Source organism: Rhinolophus ferrumequinum, chromosome 14, assembly GCF_004115265.2.
Source record: "Rhinolophus ferrumequinum isolate MPI-CBG mRhiFer1 chromosome 14, mRhiFer1_v1.p, whole genome shotgun sequence".
Taxonomy (NCBI): Eukaryota; Metazoa; Chordata; class Mammalia; order Chiroptera; family Rhinolophidae; genus Rhinolophus; species Rhinolophus ferrumequinum.
The window spans coordinates 44695458-44715862 of record NC_046297.1 but is presented as its reverse complement, the minus strand read 5'-3'; the positions used below and the strand labels follow the sequence as shown (position 1 = coordinate 44715862).

The 20405-nt window shown below is 40.5% G+C and overlaps 1 protein-coding gene across 1 annotated transcript; it reads right to left on the bottom strand.

Moving 5' to 3' along the window:
* Positions 1 to 8100: 8100 nt before the first annotated feature.
* CTHRC1 (collagen triple helix repeat containing 1) lies at positions 8101 to 18363 on the bottom strand. The gene is made up of 4 exons (XM_033126470.1): positions 18064 to 18363; positions 13905 to 14126; positions 11684 to 11900; positions 8101 to 8635 (listed from the first exon to the last, which is right to left on the bottom strand). Exons 1-4 carry the CDS (start codon positions 18214 to 18216, stop codon positions 8493 to 8495), a joined length of 735 nt encoding a protein of 244 aa, XP_032982361.1. The 5' UTR covers positions 18217 to 18363; the 3' UTR covers positions 8101 to 8492.
* Positions 18364 to 20405: the final 2042 nt, after the last annotated feature.

The window sequence follows — 20405 nt, the reverse complement described above, 5'->3', positions numbered from 1 at the left end:
GGGCATTCCCAAGCCCAGCACTAGTGGCAGCCGGCCATGATTCCCAGCTTGGCCTCTTGAGGGACCTCCAAGCCCACTGTAGACGGCAGCCATCTGTGGATTGCTTTGTGGCTCATGCCAGGTGGCCCTGGGCAGGGCATAGTCTACAGCTGAACTTGACCTACAGCAAAGCCTGTCCCCAAGTGGCCCTGGGGCCAGCACGCACAGTGGCTGGATTCAAACAAAGCTGGAGAAGCACTTGGCCACTTTGGAAGATGACACACCCAAAAGGGCAGATTGAGCAGGCACCAGAGCTGTATTCAAGCAAATCCTACTCCATAGGGTCAGCCCCTGCACAACAGCTCCTCCACTGTAGTTATGGCCAGTTCTCACAACCAATCAGCCTGAGGATCAACACCTGCCAGTGACATGCAAAGAACAACCAAGGCTCAACTACAACAGGAGGGCACACATAACCCACACAAGGGACACACCTGCAGCACCCAGCTCAGGTGACCAGGGAGGCTGCACCATTGGGTCCCACAGGACACCTACTACATAAGGTCACTCTGCTAAGATCAGGAGACATAGCAGCCCTACCTGATACATAGAAACAAACACGAGGGACAAAGAAACATGTCCCAAATGAAAGAACAGAACAAAGCTCCAGAAAAAAGACTAAACAAAATACAGATAAGCAATCTACCAGACGCAGAGTTCAAAACACTGGTTATAAGGATGCTCAGTAACCTCAGGGAGAACTTCAACAAAGAGATAGGAAACATAAGAATAGAAATAGAAAACACATTTAAAAAAATCAGAAATGAAGAATACAATAACTGAAATGAACAATACATTAGAGGGAATCAACAGTAGATTAGATGAAGCAGATGAAGTAGATTAGATTAATCAGTGATTTGGAAGATTTGGAAGACAAGGTAGCAGAAAACCACCAATCAGAGCAGCAAAAAGAAAAAGGAATAAAAAAAAGAAGATAGTTTAAGAGGCCCCTGGAACAATGTCAAGCATACCAACATTCACATTACAGGGGTATCAGAAGGAGAAGAGAAAAAGAAAGTAATTGGAAAGAAAAAACAAGTATTTGAAGAAATAATGAGGAAAAACTTGCCTAATCTGGTGAAGGAAATGGACATAAAAGCCCAGGAAGTGCAGAAAGTCTCAAATAAGGTGAACCCAAAGAAGCCCACACCAAGACATACCATAATTAAAATGTCAAAGGTTAAAGACAGATAATCTTAAAAGTAGCAAGAGACAAGCAGTTAGTTATTTACAAGGGAGCTCCCATAAGACTGTCAGCTGATTTCTCAACAGAAACTTTGCAGGCTAGAAGGGATTCAAAGTGATGAAAAATAAGAACCTGTAACCAAGATTACCCAGAAAAGAAAACATTTAGAATCAAAGAGCTTCCCGGTCAAGAAAAAGCTAAAGGAATTCATCACCACCAAAATCAGTATTACAAAAAATGTTAAAAGGACTTTCTTAAGAAGAAGGAAAAAAAGAAAAATATGAATAATAAAATGGCAACTACATATCTATCAACAATTACTTTAAATGTAAATGGATTAAATGCTTCAACCAAAAGATAGGGTGCTGAATGGATATGAAAATAAGACCCTTACATATGTTGCCTACAAGAGACTCACTTCAAATTGAAAGACACACACACTGAAAGTACAGAGATGGAAAGCAAATAGAAATGAAAAACAAACAAACAAACAAAAAACCTGGGGTAGCAATACTTATACCAGACAAAATAGACTCTAAAACAAAGGCTAAAACAAAAGACAAAGAAAGACCCAGTAATCCCACTTCTTGGTATCTATTTGAAGAAACCCAAAACTTCAAAGGGACATGTGCATCCATATTTCCTTTCAGCATTATTTGCAATATCCAAAATATGGAGACAACGTGGGTGTCCATCAGCAGAGGAATGGATAAAGAAGAGGTGGTACATATAGACAATGGACTATTACTCAGCCATAAAAAATAATGAAATGTTGCCATCTGTAACAACATGGATGGACCTAGAGGGTACTATGCTGAGTGGAGTAAGTCAGGCAGAGAAAGACAAATGCCATATGATTTTACTTATATGTGGAATCTAAAGAACAAAATAAACAAACAACTCATAGATACAGAGAACATTTTGATGGTTGCCAGATAGAAGGAGGTTTGGGGGGTGGATGAAAAAGGGGAAGGAATTAAGAAGTACAAATGGGTAGTTACAAAACAGTCATGGGGATGTAAAGCATAGCATAAGGAATATAGTCAATAATATTGTAAAAACTATGTATGGTGTAAGATGGGTACTGGATTTGCCAGGGTGATCACTTCATGAGTTGTGTACATGTCTGGTCATTGTATTGTACACCCGAAGTTAGTATATTGTTGTATGCCAACTGTAGTTGAAATATTAAAAAAATATTAAAAAAAGAAACAAAAAAACACAACCTCCCCTATACTGCTAATGAAGGGGTAAATATAGCCACTAAATTAGTTTTATTTGTAGAGAAACTTTACACATAAGCACAAAAAGATAGGGATAAGGATGTTTATTGCAACATTGTTTGCAATAATGAAAAAAATTAGGCTGATGAACAGCCTAAATGTTCATCAATGACAATGCATAGGTTAATAGGGTTATACACATGATAGAATATTATATAATAGTGACAATTAAAAACCTGGAGCTATAGGTATCAACATGTGTACATCCCCCAAATCATCGTAGTTGAGAAACACAAATTGCCGAATGATATGCATATTATGATAAATGTATTTTAAAAAAAACTGTGTTGAATCTGACCAAAGATTAAGCTTTGTTAAAGCTGGGTGGTGGGTAACGGGTGTTGGTTTTATTATGTTCTTTACTTTTCTACATATTTAATGGTATTTCAAATAAAAAGATCCGCCCCCCCCCCAAAAAATGACTACTTTGTAAAGGTGACCTCCACCAATTTTTATATAAAATAAAAATGGGAAGGAGAGGAAAGAAAAAAAGGGTTAGCATATATAAATAAACACATTGTGGGGTCAGAGCCAGGAGTGCAGTTTCCAGGCTCTCGCCTCACATAGAAAGGTGCTGGCTCAGGTAGTAGATGGCCATCAGCTGTGACTAGTTGGTCATCAGCTGTTACCGATTAGCCATTAGCCACTGATATAACTGCTGCGGCTAAGCTAGCAAAGGGTGGTGTAGTTGTGGCGTGGTGGAGTGTGGATTATGGATTGCAGAGAGGTGGATTGCAGCTAGCAAGTGAGGTTGGTTGGCAGAGAAGCGGACGGCAGGTTGAGAATCGTGTGGCTTCTGCCTCCTGTGACTCTGTCATGCAGGGAGTCACGCGGGGCGGCCTGAGGGGTCTCTGCTCCTGCTCCACGCAGGATGTAGCTAGGCCAAAAAGGAACACCCACGGAGCTATAGGTAGGGGAGTCATACCACTATGGTCTCACTGGAGGCTGGATTCACACGACGTGTGACCTGCTGTCCGCTTTTCTGCCAACCGACCGACTCCCCTCGCTAGCTGCCATCCACCGTGCTCACTACAATCCACTCTTGCTAGCTCAGCCACCATCTTCTTGCTAGCCCCCATTTGCTGCTAGCATAGCCATAGCAGTTATATTAGTGGCCAATGGCTCACTGGTTACAGCTGACGGCCAGCTAGCCACAGCTGATGGCCATCTAATCACATCTAATGATGGCCATTTACTACCCGAGCCAGCACCTTTCTATGTGAGGCCGAGAGCCTGGAAACTGCTCTCTGGGGCTCTGTCCCCACAGTCTCCAACCCAGCCGCCAGCGAGACTATAGTGGTATGACTCCCCTATCTATGGCTCCGTGGGTGTTCCTTTTTGACCTCACCATGTCCTGAGTTCTTATGTGGGGAGTAGGACTAGAGACCCCACATGACAACCCGCGTGACACACATGCATATAACAAAGAGAAATAATGCAAATCTACCACAGTCCTGGTTTCTGTAATTGGTCATGATTATAGTTGATAGCTATCTTTCACCTTCAGCTACCCATTCTTTATTTTCCTTACCCACAGCGCTGGGTTATTTACCTGGTGGAGTGATCCAAACTTTCCTTCCCAAGAAGTCTGAATCCTCAATCATCCTGCCTTTTTCTGGTTCCTGTAGTTTTCCATTTACCTTTACAGTTGGCCTGAAAGTTTGAACAGAAACTTTAGATGATCTCCAGACTTTAGAATCATTTGCTGCCCCAGGCAAACCAGCAAACTTTCTCACCACCCAATGGTCTGCAACTGCACTTTCTCTAACATGGTCCTCCTTGCTTCTGTTGTAGCAGCAACAATCCCCTTGATAATTGGGATCAATCACTACAGCCAATAGATTAACCTCCTGTTTTTCACCTGTTGGTTCAGTGGTAAAAGGAGTGGAAAATGGCAGGTGGCAGTCTGTGGCAGCAGAATTCTAAGATTGACGCCATGATTCCTGCCCCCTGGTGTACACATCCTGTATAATTTCCCCTTGCACATTTTTGGGACCCGTAAATATAATTAGGTATCACCTCCATGATTATGCTATACGGCAAAAGGGATTTTGCAGGTGTAAGTAAGTTCCCTAACTATAATCCAAAGGGAGATTATCTTTGGTGGATCCGACCTACCTAATCAAGCAAGTCTTTTAAAAGCAGAAGAGTACTGTTGCCAGTCTGAAAGAAAAACAGCCATGTTTTGAGAGGAGGGGCCACATGGCAAGGACCTGAGAGTGACCTTGAGGAGTTGAGAGCAGTCCTCAGCTGACAGCAAGAAAACAGGGACTTTAATCACACAGCTGCAAGGAATTGTATTCTCCTAATAACCACATGAGCTGAGAAGAGGATACAGAGCCTTGGATGAGATCACCGCCCCAGCCAACACTTTGATTTTAGCCTGGTAACACCCTGAGCAGAGGGCTCAGCTAACCTGTATCTAGACCCTTGACCCACAGAAACTACGAGATAAATACATTTATGTTGTTTTCAGCCACTAAATTTGTGGTCATTTGTTATGCAGCCAATAGAAAACTAATACACAATCTTATATTCCAATTCGGTGGAACTATTGTTGGTCCCTGGTGGAAGCATTCTCCTTTTGGATACTAAAATCGCCAAACCAGCAGAGCTCAAAATTGCCAGGACAGGAAGCAAAAAGTCTGCAAATGGGTTATTAGGTGTAATAGTGAGCAAAGCCACTCCCACTTATACTGCTTGTATTTTAGCTATAGGAGAGAGAACACCATATAATGCTTTCTAATCTGAAGCATATACTGCACCCTAATAAGACAGAACCCTGTTCTTTTTTTTTAAGATTTTATTGCGGAAGGGGAACAGGACTTTATTGGGGAACAGTGTGTACTTCCGGGACTTTTTCAAGTCAAGTTGTTGTCCTTTCAATCTTAGTTGTGGAGAGTGCAGCTCAGCTCCAGGTCCAGTTGCCATTGTTAGTTGCAGGAGGCACAGCCCACCATCCCTTGCAAGAGTCGAACCGGCAACCTTGTTGTTGACAGCCCACGCTCCAACCAACTGAGCCATCTGGCCACCTGGGAGCTGAGCGGCAGCTCATTGACTTCATTCTAATTGCAGAGGGCGCAGCTCACTGGCCCATGTGGGAATTGAACCGGCAGCCCCAGAGCTTGGGCTCTAACCAACTGAGCCACCCATCCACTCACTGAACCCTATTCTTTTAGGATGTTATCTATCAACTGGTACCATAGAGTCCTCAATAAGCTATTTCACCTTTCATTTAGGCCAGCCACTTTCAAGTAATGGGGTATGTGGTAAGACCACTTAATTCCATGGGGTGAGTCCCAATGCTGCACTTCTTTGCTACAAAATGAAATTTCTTGATCAGAAGCAATGCTGTGTAGAATGCCATGACAATGGATAAGGCATTTTGTGAGTCCATCAATGGTAGTGCTGGCCGATGCATTACGGTCAGAAAAGGCAAATTTGTACCTAGAATATATGTCTATTTCTGTGAGAATGAATTTCTGCACCTCTATGATAGAAGTTCAATGTCATCAGCCTGCCAGTAGGTGGCTAGCTTGACCCCCATGTGCCATATTATGGTGCCATATTAGAGACTCAATGTTGGTCTTCATTTAGCAGTAGCAGTGGTCAGGCCAGCCTTAGCAATGGAAATTCCATGTTGTTGACTCCATACATGGCCTCCATTCTTGCCACCATGGCCTCTTTGTTCATGGGTCCACTGAACTAGCACTGCAGTGGATTGGGAAAGAAGTTGACTGACATCCAGTGTTATTTTGTCCACCTCATTATTAAGAGCCTCCTCTGCAGTGGATAACATTTGGTAGGCATTCACGTGGAACACAAATATCTTCACAGTCTGCCAATTCAAAGAGGTCTTAACTAATGTTCTTGTCCCCACCCACCCAAAATGTCATTAATCCCAGGCCTCATCTGTCAAATTTTTTACTCATCTTGGTTAACTTCTACCTATGTTCAGTATTTTTTCATCTAGATCCTCTCTCATCCATTTTTCCTTTCTAGATTATTTTGAAGCAAATGCCAGACACCATATCACTTTATCTTAAATACTTCAATATCTCTAAAAAATAAGCACCATTTAAAAACAACCACGATACCAGTATCACACCTAAAAATATTTAATTATTTAATATCAAATATCCAATGTTCAAATGTTGTCAACTACCTCCAGCATTCACATGAAGTCCTTACATTGAAATGGGTTGATATATTAACTCTCTTTTACTTCCATTTTTTTTCTCTCTTTTTCTTTTCTTGCAATTTGTTGAAGAAACCAAGTTGTCTTTTGAGTTTCCTACAGTCCGGATTTGCTGATTATAACCCTGTCATGTCAATTAACATGTTCTTCTATCCCCCTGTATTTAGCCTCCAGATATAACCGTTAAATTGTCCTACGATTTAACGGTTATATCTGGAGGCTAAATCAGACCCACGTTTGATTGTTCTTTGGCAAAATTATTTCTTGGGTGTTATTATGTCCTTTCATTAGGAGGCACATAGTCTGGTTTGTCTTTCTCTTTGGGATGTTATCAGTCACTGATGACCATTGCTAGATCCCTTAATTCACGAGTTTGTACATACACACACTTCTATAAGGTGAAATTTCCTTTCATCAACTTGTTACTCAAAAATACAGTTCGTATGGAGAAAGCAGAATAAACGCTTGGTTTTTACTATGTACCAGTTTTCAAAGTAACAAGTTGGTTTGCTGGTGTCCTCTAAGTTGACCAATGAATTTTATGTTAATATCATTATGAACTCATGCATTTAAACATATTTGATGCGGCTCAAATCATTGCCGTTATTATCTTTATTGATGCTTAAATCGTTATCATCTTTGCCATTGGGGAACAATTCATGTTGGTTCTTGGATCTTTTTGTCTTTCATAGTTGCCTTGTTTTCCAGTATGACAAAGTGTTCTAGGCTTGTATTGTACATTTCCTGCCCCAGAGATGAAATCACCCATTTATTCAAGGAGACTTAATTCCTTTGAGTAGGAAATTGTATGTAGAGATCACAATCTGGGCATTACTAGATTAGTCATTGTTTCTAAGCCTTTTCAGTAAACAAAGCTAGGAGATTTTGTTGTTATTGTTTTAGAGATTTATTTAAGATAAAGTACTTTATGAACTCTTACTGACATTTCCAATTCAAGCCCAGGGTTTACTTAACTTTATCAGTCTTACACCTGTATTCTTTCTAATCACCTCAACCAGAAGTGACAGATCTTCCTTTGAATTATACCAGTCTCTTCAACAACTTTTATGGCAATTAACATATAATCTTTGATTTATTGATATTTTTGTATATATCTTATCCTCCCTCCCAAGTGGTAAGCAATTTGAGGCCAGAATTCACATCTTTTTACTCTTTTTTTAAGAGTAAAATGATAAAAATTATAAAGATAAAATTCCTAAAGTGCTGACACATAAATTTCCTTTCTCTTTGTATCCCTCAAAATATGGAATTATACATATACTAAATGTCAATATAGCATTGTTAAATGAATAAATACAAATATAGATTTAACTCAACTTTTCAGATATAAAGTACCAGAAACTCTAATTTTAGTGGCAATTAGTTCAAAGATATTAAAGTTGTTTGAAATAAGTTTTATTTCACAGATATAAAACAATTTTGAACATTTACAACTTGTACAAAGACTGGTAGCTTTTATATTTTAAAAAGTGCTATACTAAGAGAATAGGAAAAATTAAAGGCCACAGTGATATTCTAAATTATAGTTTCAGGGAATGGGAATACAAAGACAGTATTCTATTCAACTACAAAATCCTGCAAACATCTTTGATCGAAGGAAAAAATGAATAATACTGGACTGAAAAACAGTGTGAAATCACACTTTGGTCTGTAAACATATTTAGTTTCGTTTTTCATTCAGATGTATACCTAAAAATTATATGTCACTAAAACGAACCATTCAAAGGTATAATAAAAAAGAGGTAGGGAATGAAAATTAAAGAATTTATTTTGGTAGTTCTTCAATAATGATGCGAGACACTGAGTTCCATCCAGTAGAGGCATCTCCTTTGGGATAATCGGAACAAGTACCAACCCAGATAGCAACATCCACCAATCCGGCACCAATTCCTTCACAAAGTCCTTCCACTGCAAAACAAAGATGAAAGGTACATCTTTCTTTAGAAAGCAAAAACCGTTAGCTAAATTGTATTACTTTAGCAAGCTAGATAATAAATCTATTTAATGTAAAGTGAATTAAAAATTCTAATAGTTGATAAGGGTTTCATAGGGATAAATTCTCTTTTTATTGGCATATACATATTTTAAAAACAAATACATATCCAATCTATAACATAAGCTTAACAGGCAGTTTCTTACAGGTTTTTAACATAATACCAGAATTTGTTTAGTTACAGAGATGACCTAAAACAAAAAAGCAATTTATTTGACTAAACGAAGCCAACACTATTAAAAGCCAAGACTTTATTTGATACGCAAGTCTTTTTTTAAAAAAGCCCTTCCCAACACTTACCTTCACACTTGATGATATTCAAGTAGAAGAAAGAACTTTTATAACATTAATTCGAGCATAATCATTATACCAGTCCTTCAACCTGCGAATCTCATTTTACACAGAATTTCCTCAGTGAAAAAACAAGTAAACAAACAACTCTGCCTTTCCTCTTATGCTATATAAATATATACTTTTGCTCAGAATCTCTGGACTTCCACATACTAATACACAGCTTGCATTTCATCTTACCAAGGTTCTTCTACATTAAAAAAAAAAAATCTTCCCCCAGTGCTCATTTTAATAGGCAAAAAGATAATAGCCCCTTTGATGTCTGTGTAAGGTGGAAAAGGAACCAGAAGTTACAGATTCTTCAAGAAAATGAGTCCTGACATATAAGTAGTGTAGGATGACATCATGTGACAGGCCAGGGTTCCTATTTGCAAAGTCAGTGCATTCCAGCTAAGCCTCAGGGATGTAGGCCTGTAGCAATCCTGAGGCAAGTCCCTCAGAATCCAGACACCTGGCTCTAGTGCAGGCCCCTTTCAAAGCTGGGAGAACTAACCAGTGTGCCCAGTCCCATTTAATCTAGTATCCTCAGCACTACGCCAGATGAGAATGCCCAGAAACCCTCCTGTTTTCCCAAGGTCTTGACATCCATGGGCTAGAAACTTGTTCACTTCACCCACCTTATAGGATGTCAAACAAACTTTGTTCTAGCATCAGCCTCCCACAGGAAGAGTCAAATGGTCATGGCATATAGTCTTTAACAAACAAAAAAAATGTTTTTTGAATGAATGAACAGTTTTGCTATAATACCGTACAGTATTGCAGCTTATTAAGCACCTGAAATATGTTGGATTAGGGGTTCTCAACCTGTTTTCTTCCTGGACCCAGGTAATAAGATGGCATTCAAATGTTTTTCAAACTCCCATGGGCATATCCAAAGCTTTAAGTCATCCTCTGATTTGCTAACATAGTGCATCTCCTTTCCTTTCCCTCAAGAAAGAGTATCGGTGTGCAAGGGAAAGTGATTTTATTGTGGAGGTAACCTTCAATTCATCTTAACACAAATGTTATGAATAACAAATTGCTTCTGACATTCCACCCAACTGACCACACCAAATGAGATTTCACACCATGGTTGGGAAATGCCACGTTAAATAATTTAGAAACTATATACATGTATAGGTTACAGTTTCTGGGCTGAGGGCTTACACTATATAGCAAGATATTAACACATACAGCTTACAGATAATAGAGTAAGTTGATTATATTTACTACTATCTAAACACGTATCACTTCCTAATCAAATTTTAATTTTATATCTATATTTTTCTTATTTTAGAGACTGCTGCTCAGAGGGAAAGCACATCTTCCTTTCCAGCACATGTAGCTAAGGACTTTGTGATGAGGCTTTTTAATCTGATCAAAGAGAGGGCTAGGGAGACAAGAGAGCAGGAATCTGGTTTCTGCTTTCCTGAACACTGATTCTGCTGTCCTGGGTAAGACACTTTAATTCCTTAGGCTTTCTCTGTGTGCAAAGAGAGGGTCTTAAAATATCTTTTTTACATCTCGAGAACATTGTGGAGATTTGAGGATGAATGTGGAAGGGATGCCCTTGATTTCTTAAGGATAAATGTGCTATATTAGTTTTTGAGTTAAGTATCTGACTTGGATTCCCAAAGAGTGCTGTACTATAATTTCCTCTGGTTAACAGTGGAGGGATCTCTTCTCTTCCTTTGGCCATTTTAAGTACAAAATTAGTGAGAAATCCCTTCAAGAAATCAGGGAAATGAAGCCAGCAATATATACATCTTGTCATTCGCCCAGCCTGTGCTGTCATGGTGTGCCACCTCACAGCCACTCAAGAAACCAAAATGGCGGGCAGCCCAATATCGATGATTGTGTGTCTGGATGATAACATTAATAGGTAATTTTTCCCCCTTTTACTTTCTGATATCTTCTAAGCTTTCTTTACTGAACCTTAAAATAAAACAAAACAAACCAATATATTTTTTTCTTATAGCTTAACTGACCACTGGTCTAATTGAATGTCTTTTCTCTCCTACTAGGTAGAGACAAACAAAAAATGCAGGAATAATGTAGAAATGTTCTCTTTTACAAATTCAGCAGACTTCATCTATTCTTTTAAAGGATAAGGCAAAGAAATTGGTCTCCTTATCAATTGAAGCTAGAGGTTGTCAAACTTGGCTGAACATTAGAACAACCAGGAGAGAGTCCGGAAGTCCCATTGCCTAGGGAGTACCAGACCCATTAAGTTACACTCCCTGGAGGGGTGGTACCCAGGCATGCATGGGGGTTTTTCTAAGTTCCCCAGTTTAGTCCAATGTGTAGCCAATGCTAAAAACCACTGTTCTATGGCATTATTGGCTGTTTTGCCATTTCATCTAACTAAGTGATTTTCAACCTTGGGGATTTTTTAAAAAGATATGGTCTTACCCCCAAAGATTCTGATTTAGTTGGTCAGAAATGAGACCCAGGCATCCACATATTTTTTAAAGATCCATTTCAGGATCTTCTGAAATGCAACCAGGGTGGAGCATTATGAGCTGTAGGTCTCTTAATAACAGCCTCATGACCTGACGTAATAGTGGACTCAAAACAAATCTTTGGTCTCTAAAGATCTGAGACCCACCCTGCAATGCCACTATTCAACATACCAGAAGAAGTGCGATGAATATTAATTGTTGAATTCAGTTCAGGACTTCCTTGGTCCAAATAAATTATGGCTTCAATGGGAAGAGGTCCTGAACATTCAGCTCCATTGAATGTGAAATACCAACGTTGACAGCATGCGCTTCTGCACTTTAACCGAAGTGAGCCACTGAACAGAACTCTTAGAGCACTGTTCGAACGCATCTTTGTAAATGTACACTCCTGTCACAAAATAGAAATAGGGTTTAATGTGCATTTTCAACTTTAATTAAAAAGATGCCTTCAAACTGTGTTGGGAATTTTATTTATCCTTTTCCCAAAACCACATTTAACTTTTAGAGAGAGAGAAAAAGATGTTCTCCAAGATAGATGAGACTGTGATGTTAGGAACTCTAAAAAAAAAATCAAATTATGGCATTCTTGGAATTATTCACACCATTGAAGTTGTCTTTTATTTTTACCCAAAACAGCTAGCTTTCAGTATGTAGACCAAACCAATCTATATATATTTTTTTCATTCCAAAAATATATTGTGAGCCCTATGTGCTGAATGCCACAGATACAGCAGTAAACGAAACAGAATCTCTGCCCTCACTAACTCACATTCTAGACTAGCACTGTCCAGATATACAGAGTGCCAAAAAAATGTATACACATTTTAAGAAAGAAAACTGTATTAAAATTGTAATACTCAATAGATACCGATAACAAAAGATGATATACCATATATACCGATACCAAAGATACCATCAGGGTCCTGACACTTCTGATTACGGCAAACTAATGCTTGAGCAAAGCTGATCAAAGTGTCCCCTCGTATACATACGTTTTTTTTGCACCCCCGGTATTTATTCCTGATCTGTTTCTATTTGATTAACAGCAGACGGTATCAGGGGGTCAACAATAGATAGGTAGGGTTTCAGTTTTTACCTATGTGACATGATTCTAAAGCCTAGGTTGATTTTTGTTTTTCTCTCTCTTTAATTGGTCTTTGAAAAATTTGTCTGTCAATTGGCTCATGGTCCTACTATCTTTTACTTGCAGAAGGCTCCCAAACCCATTCTGACTACTGCTAAAAAGAACTTGAAAGCATATTAATAATTCAGAGTTCATAGGGATATGGTTTTAGAGAGAACTCAGAAACTTTCAATGAACTATAAAATAAGCAACCAGTCTATTAATGTCAAACGTTTGAAGTAGGCAATATTTTAACAAAATGCTTTCTAAGAAATCACAAATAAAATAAAATGATCACAGTCACCCAAACCATACAATCAATACAGAAATTCTATCACATAAAAATCAAACCAAGCGAGTCTCAAACTTTTTTATAGATAAGAGAGCAGACATTAAAGAGCTGAGATAAGGATCAGGGGTAATACATAGATTAAAACAGAGTTTTATGAAAATAAAATCTCTTCTATTTGCCTGGTGGTAGTAGTGGTTAATATCATGAAGTAATATATTGTGGATATGGAATCCTGTACAGAGTTGATCAACAAATGAAAGGCTTAGGAATAGTAGGAACTTCTTCAACTCTATGCCATCCAGGGGGTTTGCCAGGTACTTTTAAAGCAAACACTGATCAAAGTGACTGAGTCATTAATCAAAATGCATTGCCAGACAGGCTATTTTGAGTAAATTTCCCCCAAATGTTGCAGAACAATTTCAAATTGTCACTGTAGTCCAAATGGTCACTCTTGTCCATTCCACTTCTCTTAGGCTGAACAATTTTAAGTTAGGCCAGCTACCCAGAATAAGGACAAATACTAATGAATTTCTCACTTCCAGATAGTAATTCCACGTAGTAATTTCTTAGAAGGTTCTTCCCATCCTTATGTCTGAAGCCACAGCAGAATTTCTTAAACTAATTTAAATTTACATTAGGATAAGATGGGAAAGTTGCTTACTGTCCAATCTTGTGGACACTGACACGTACGCTCACCTTTTTTGTTTGGATTAAAAAAAAAAGTAAGTTATTTGAGGTATTAGGGTTAAAATAATATGGTGACATTTTTGTCTTAGAAATTAGAAATACCTTTATAAAATTCACGTCATCAATTTCTTCTCATTAATTTTAAGTTACTGTCACATGGTACCTACTCCTTAATTTTTTAAAAAGTCTTTGGTAAAAATAAATAAAATAAAATCTCACCTAAATTAACACTCAACTATGAAAACCCTTAAGTTTTGCTTCAACTTTAAAACAATTCAGATTTTACTTACTGCAATTTTTCCAAGATCTATGCCATAATTCAGTGAACTCCATGAGCACTGCTTGTAGTTAGGTGTCCAAGACTCCTCAAAGGTTTCCCTCAGGCATTCCCCCTTTTCTCCTTTGAATCCATCCCGACCTGGGATCCCAGGAGTACCAGGAATACCATTGGCCCCAGGGCTCCCATCTCGACCAGGTACTCCTGCAGGCCCTTGTAAGCACATTCCATTATACTAGTGGAAAAAGGAAAGGGAGAAAAACTTGTACCACTTAAAATTCAAAGACTCACTCTGATTAGATTTCCATTTATTTTGAGCCCTTGGAATCAAGAATCCTTTCATACCACTTGTACATGTTCTAGATGAGTTATTATAGAGAAATGCTTTTAAAGTTATTTCTAAAATATTGTGGTCTTTTTCCTATTCTTTTTATTTCACAGACTTTATACACATTCACACACAAATCAAAGACAAAATGTTTTCATTTACCTGCTTTTTTCTACTGCTATTAAAAGCATACATCATTTTTAAATGGCTGTATTCCAAGGTGGACATTATTTGATATACTGCTTTTTTCTTCTAACTCTATATGTCGTAAAGGGACTTGGAATTCTACTTTTACAATTTTATGCAAACAGTGCACTATTTTGGGATACTTAGGTTATTTCTATTTTTTCTATCATTAATATTAATGTAACGAAAATCTTTATCCATATAGCTTTTTTCCTTTTGAATTATTTCTCTAAAATAAATTCCGAGAGATATAATTACAAAATAAAATCTTAACCGTCAATCATCATCTTACACTGGCAATATTTCTAAGTTGGATATACATATCCCCTGCTTCTCGTGCCTAATTTATGTGGAGAATGTTAACACTTCTGACCTCCAACCCCACTCCTCCTCCCTGACAGGGATTAAATGACCTCTTTGCAGGTGACCGTTAGTCTTCAACAGGGTAGCGGTAAGCTATCAAATGTCTTAAGTGCTAGGATTTTCTTTGTTTTTCTTTGGGGTGGGGGGTGGCAGTGGCAGTATCATATTCAAGTTAAACAGCATTGATTCTAGAGCCAGATTCTCACTATTAGCAATGTGAGGTAGAGTAAGCTGGTAAACATGGCAGTATCTGTTTCCCTATCTGTAAAATGGGGAAAGTAATAAGGATTCTTACCTTGCAGGATTTGTATGAGATGTGAGATAATATATAAAATGTGCTTAGAACAGTGCCTGGCACACAGTAAACACTGCATATGCCAAACATGGTTATTCTGGTTGGCAGTGACCCTGGGCAAGTGTGTCCACTCCCTTGGGTGGACATTACCAGGGCCTAGATCTGGAGAAGAGAACATCAGCAAACATGCCAGTTAACACACATAAGCCACACATACCAGTGTAGTTGGATTGGTGGTAAAGGTGATATTTTGATCTCCATCTATCAAATTCCTGAATTGGTCCACTTATTAGACCCTCCAAATTCCAAACCTAACTTAAATTTTTATTGTAACATTACCCCATTTCTGTAGATTGTCCAATACTATCATTCTATATAAATATACTGTCCAATGAGAACAAAAAAACAAGTTCCCTTTCATATTAAAATAACTTCAAAGCTTATCTTTTAATTTCACCATCTGGGATTAGACATGCTCATATTATAAAATCCAGTAATGACACTGCCTCAGCAGGATCCTTATGTCTCTAATGTTGGCCAATTAATTTGCTTCTCACATTACCTATTTGATCTTTGTTTTAATAAATGATTTTTGTGACTTTGACCACTGCTACTTTCCTGATTGTAAGGGGGGGGAAGACAGTTATTTATTTACTGACAGAGAAACAGTAAGAAAAATAACAAAATTGCAAAAGTATTAGAAGATATGCTAAAGTATAAAATATTCTAAGATAGTCTAGTTTTAGACTTAATTTTCATTTTAGTAATTTCATTCACTTACACTAGCTGATACATGCAATGTTTGGACATAGATTTCAGGTGGAAAGAGAGAAACAATAGGACTTCTGGTATTCTTTGATTTCTTCACTATCATTCCCCTCAGGACAAGATGCTACACAAAGTTTCATTTTCCTATATAACAGTAGTTCTCGACTGGGGCCAATTTTGTCCCACAGGGGACACTGAAAATGTCTGCAGACATTTTTGGTTGTCACACCTTGGGAGAAGGAGACTGCTACTGGCATCTAGTGAGTAGAGGCCCGGGATGCTGCTAAATATGCTACAGTACACAGTACAGTCCCCACAGCAAAGAATTATTTGGCCCAAAATGTCAATAGTGCCGTGGTTGAGAACTTTTATTCCGTTTTTTCATCTAAAAACTGCATTTCAGAGACCACATAATTTTATGGAATTTCGTTCCACAGGTATTACATCTGTGTTCTTTTTTCACTTTAAAATGCTAACAGCACATGCTTAGTACTTGCCGGGTAGAGGCTGGATAACTGTCTGTGGAAGGAACCCCTGTTTCTTTCACTGGCCACTAGGGGGCAGAGCTTGCTGGAAGCTTGAAAGAAATGCTTTGAAAGATCCTGTACAAAGAAGTTGCTTTATAGCATCTGTTGAAGCCTTCTTAACGACTATGTGGGTTTTTTTCCCCCTAGCAAAACCAAAGTCCAAACTACAGGATGCACCTGAGCCTGGCTGCATAGTAAGCTTTTCCAAGTTGGGCTAGAGTTGTGGGAAACCACGGTACTGTAAATTCTTGGAGGGAAAGAAAAAAATTGCTAGCTTTCTTTATGGGAAAGGGGTATTTTGTGTATCATAGCTACAAATTTACAAATGCAAACTGCACATAAACCACATTCATTTGGTACAGTTTTTTTTTTTTTAAACAATTTAGATACTTAAAATAGAACTGTAGCCCTGAACACATAGTCTGCTTTGTGGAGCAAAATTACATAGCGCATTACCAAAAAGTGCTCTGTCAAATGGCAGGAATTTTTTTCCAGAGCTTTTGAATCTGCCTTACAACTAGCCGCCAGGGAACTTGGCTTATTAGTTCAGTTTACAATGTCAGCTTAACAAATTCGAAACAGTTGTTTTTTGTTTGTTTGTTTTTTAATCAAAAAATGCCTCCTCTCTATGTCCTGCGATGCCTGTAAGCCATATTTGTCTGCAGTTGGCTTATGGATTGAAGATATGTGTCAAGGAATATGATAGTTGTGAAAGGATCACTCTTGCCCTCCATTGGGTTTGTTGACTTTTAGAGGGAAAAAGTTTTAAGTCAACAGACCTTCGCAGAGATTAGCCCCTCAGAAAGCACTTGGGCTATTTATTTGCTCTTCTGGAAACTGTCTTCTCCCTCAGCTCAATTGTAATGCCTCCTACCTGGCGGTCACAGGCTGAAGACCCACGGTGTCTTGAAGGACTGACTGTCCATATTCTAACGTGAGCAATGAAATGGGCCCGCAAAGGCTCAATGCTGGGCCCCTTCGTTTCCCCTTCTGGCCTTAAACCTTCTGAACCATTCCTGGCCCCAGCTGTGGTCGTCCAACAAAGTAAATTGCAGCCCATACTCCCTAGGAGGATGACCCAACATGACTCATAGTCTTCAAGTTACAAAGAGTTGGACAGAGGCTTTGTGAGGGTTGTTATTCTCTCCTGCAAGCAGACGTGGCCACCAGCCCCAACAAAGGACACGTTGCATATCCCTGGCCCAGCCCACCCAGGTGATTATCCAGTCCAGTGTCTCCCAGGCAAATCTCAGGTCAACGCTTTAACCTACCCAAGCTCTTCATTGTACTCTCATTGCCGCTCTAACCCTCATCATCATCCCAGGGTGGGCCTCAGAGGCCAGAAAAATAACTGGGCGACTCCCTGTTCTTAGGGGTATCCCACCTAACCCAGGTGGCATCTCCGCCGCTCGATGGCCCTCTCATTTTGGTCTCCCCTGCGAGTCCCAGAACTCCACTACACCTACAGCTCAGGCCCTTCCTTACACGTAGACTGGGACAAAGCGGGACACCTAGGCGCACCCAAGTAAGGCACATCACTCAGCTGTGCAGACCGCCCTCCACGCCCCCCACCCACACGCCCGCCCCCCCCCATAACTGCCCCCGCTCCACCACACACACAACGGCTGGACTGACGCCCTGCCCGCGCTGCCGGCGGCTCTGTCCCCCCCCCCCCCCCCCCCCCCCCCCGGCTCCCCGCACTCACCAGGTCCACCACCTCCCTCTGCCGGAGCAGCGCCTTTTGCTTCGCCTTGGGGATCTCGGAGGCGCTCGACGGCGCCCGCAGCTGCAGCAGCAGGAGCAGCAGGAGGCCGAGGAGCCGCTGAGCCGAGGCTGCGGCGGGGCTCTGAAGGCGCATGGCGCGCGGCGGCCCCGAGACGCGCGGAGCAGGAGCAGGACCAGTAGACCCGGAGCCCGGACGTGATCAGAGTCTGGCCCCGCCGCTCTTCGAGGCCGGCGCAGGCTGCATCAATGCGCCTTTCACCCGCGCACCTCCCTCCCTCCCCCTTTCCCTCCCGCCCCCCTGGACACCCGGAGTTTCCATCCGGTAACAGGCCGGAGCCCCCACCCCGACCCCGACGTGGGGCGGGCCGAGAGCCGGGCCCGCCTCCTGCTGCGGCAGCTGCTAATTCCTCCCGGACCCTCGCCGGGCTGTACAGACCGCATGGAGAAGCCTCCTGTAGAGTCGAAGCGGAGTGGCGGTCGTCAGGGACCCACGGGTGGAGACTTCGAAGATGGTAGTGGAAATTGCACCGCCTAAGTAACAGTGTAGAGGCAGGGCCTTCACCTGGGCCCAGGGACCACCTTCAACGGTTGTCTAACGCTGGCACCTTCTGCAAGCTCTTTTTAGAAGAGATATTTTTGGGGGTACGGAGAAAGAACCAAAGGTGCCATCAAGTTCTCCCAGGGCCCATGACCCAAATGATTAGGAACCGCTGTGTAATCAGTGATAACACTAAGCTCCAGGAACTAAACAAAGCCTTTTACGCATACTCTGTCATCTCTGGCAGTGGGGGTAGGGTGGGGGTGGTGGGGGTGGTAGTGAGGGGTGCGAGTGGGGGGTACCTCTCTGCTTGCCCCATTTACAAATGAGGAAACTGAGGCTCAGGGAGGTTACGCAACATTCAGTGGTAGTTCACTTTTGAGTAATCATTCTTGATCTCTGATACTATCTTTTTTCTAATCTCCTCTGTCCTTCTTTTATCTGTTCTCCTTTGTCCACCCTGGAAGAAAGCATCCTCAGCAACCCAGGCTACCCACCCAGGTAGCGTCAGGAGCTCCGTTATACACCACTGGTTGGAATCAGACAGGAGTGTAGTCTCCCACACCTGTAACAACATGAAGGTTGCTGACAGAATGGTGGTGCTGCTGAGGTCAAATGCAACTCAGCAGAGTTCTTTTTGGAGACTTATCCAGGTTTCTCGAAGTTATAGTCGGCTCAACAGATGGACATTAAACAGAAGGCACTGGTTGGCAGGGGAGCAGGTCAAGACAGTTCTAGAAATGTTCACTCCTGGGCCAGTGCCTGACCACAGGTAAATTTCATTCCTGTTTGTCAGAAGAAGCAAAAATCCAAATGGATTCTAAGGCCATTACTGGCTACATAATTTGCCCAGCTCAGTGCAAAATGGAAATGCAGTGTCCTTTGTTAAGAAATTATTAAGAATTTCAAGACAGTGTCAACAGAGAAATACACTAACCATGGACCCTTCTAACTGCAGCTGCAGGCATGAAACTGACCCGAGGAAGTCGCTCACACATGAAACTGGCCCAGTGTGAAGCTGAAGTTCCCAGCTGATGCCCTTTTGTAGCCAAACCACTGTGGTGGCGGCATTCTACAGTCTGGAGAGTGGAGGAGGCTCTACCAGGCAGTCTGTCTTCTAGCCGTGTGCCAATTCCTGCTGTTGCTGCTGCTGCCCCTATGGCTCAGTGACTTCAGATTGGCCCTCTCTGTGTAAATTTGGGGTCGAGATTAGGGTTTCAGCAAAAGCTAATCCTGCATTAACATCCATGCATTTTTAAAGTACACGTAATTAATCAAATCACACCACAAGATAAGTAAAACAGATATCATTATCTACATTTCAAAGATAATACATAATAATGTATATATATATATGTATATATTTACAGCATACAGAGAGTTTTCACATACCTTGTCTCCCAGGTCCTAAAATTATCATAAAAGTACTCCCACTGTGGGTTTGTGCTTACTTCTCTACCTCTGTGGGTTTGCAAAGTCATTTATCCTGCCAACTCTGGAATTTACTGTCTCAGTTCAGTTGAGTTTGCTTGGCCTAAAAGTCAGACTTATTCTACCATTATAGACTTAAGTTCCAGTTAGAGATTATGGTTTAGTTTAGGGTCCTCGATGCTATTTCCAGGGTGGTCTTTCCCAAAGATTTCCAAATGGTCTGCATAGTTTCTGTTCAAATATTTTACTTTTTTCCTATTGAACTATTAATGCATTTCTTATCTGTCATAAAATTCCTTTAAGATTGATATCTTTAAAACATTTAATCTTTCTATTTAGGGACATACTATATT

Coding starts and splice junctions, on each gene's coding strand:
- CTHRC1 (XM_033126470.1), bottom strand. CDS start 18,216: ATGCGCCTTCAGAGCCCCGCCGCAGCCTCGGCTCAGCGGCTCCTCGGC. Junction 14,127..18,063: donor AGAGGGAGGTGGTGGACCTG/GTGAGTGCGGGG, acceptor TTTTTCCACTAG/TATAATGGAATGTGCTTACA. Junction 11,901..13,904: donor TAGATCTTGGAAAAATTGCA/GTAAGTAAAATC, acceptor ATTTTGTGACAG/GAGTGTACATTTACAAAGAT.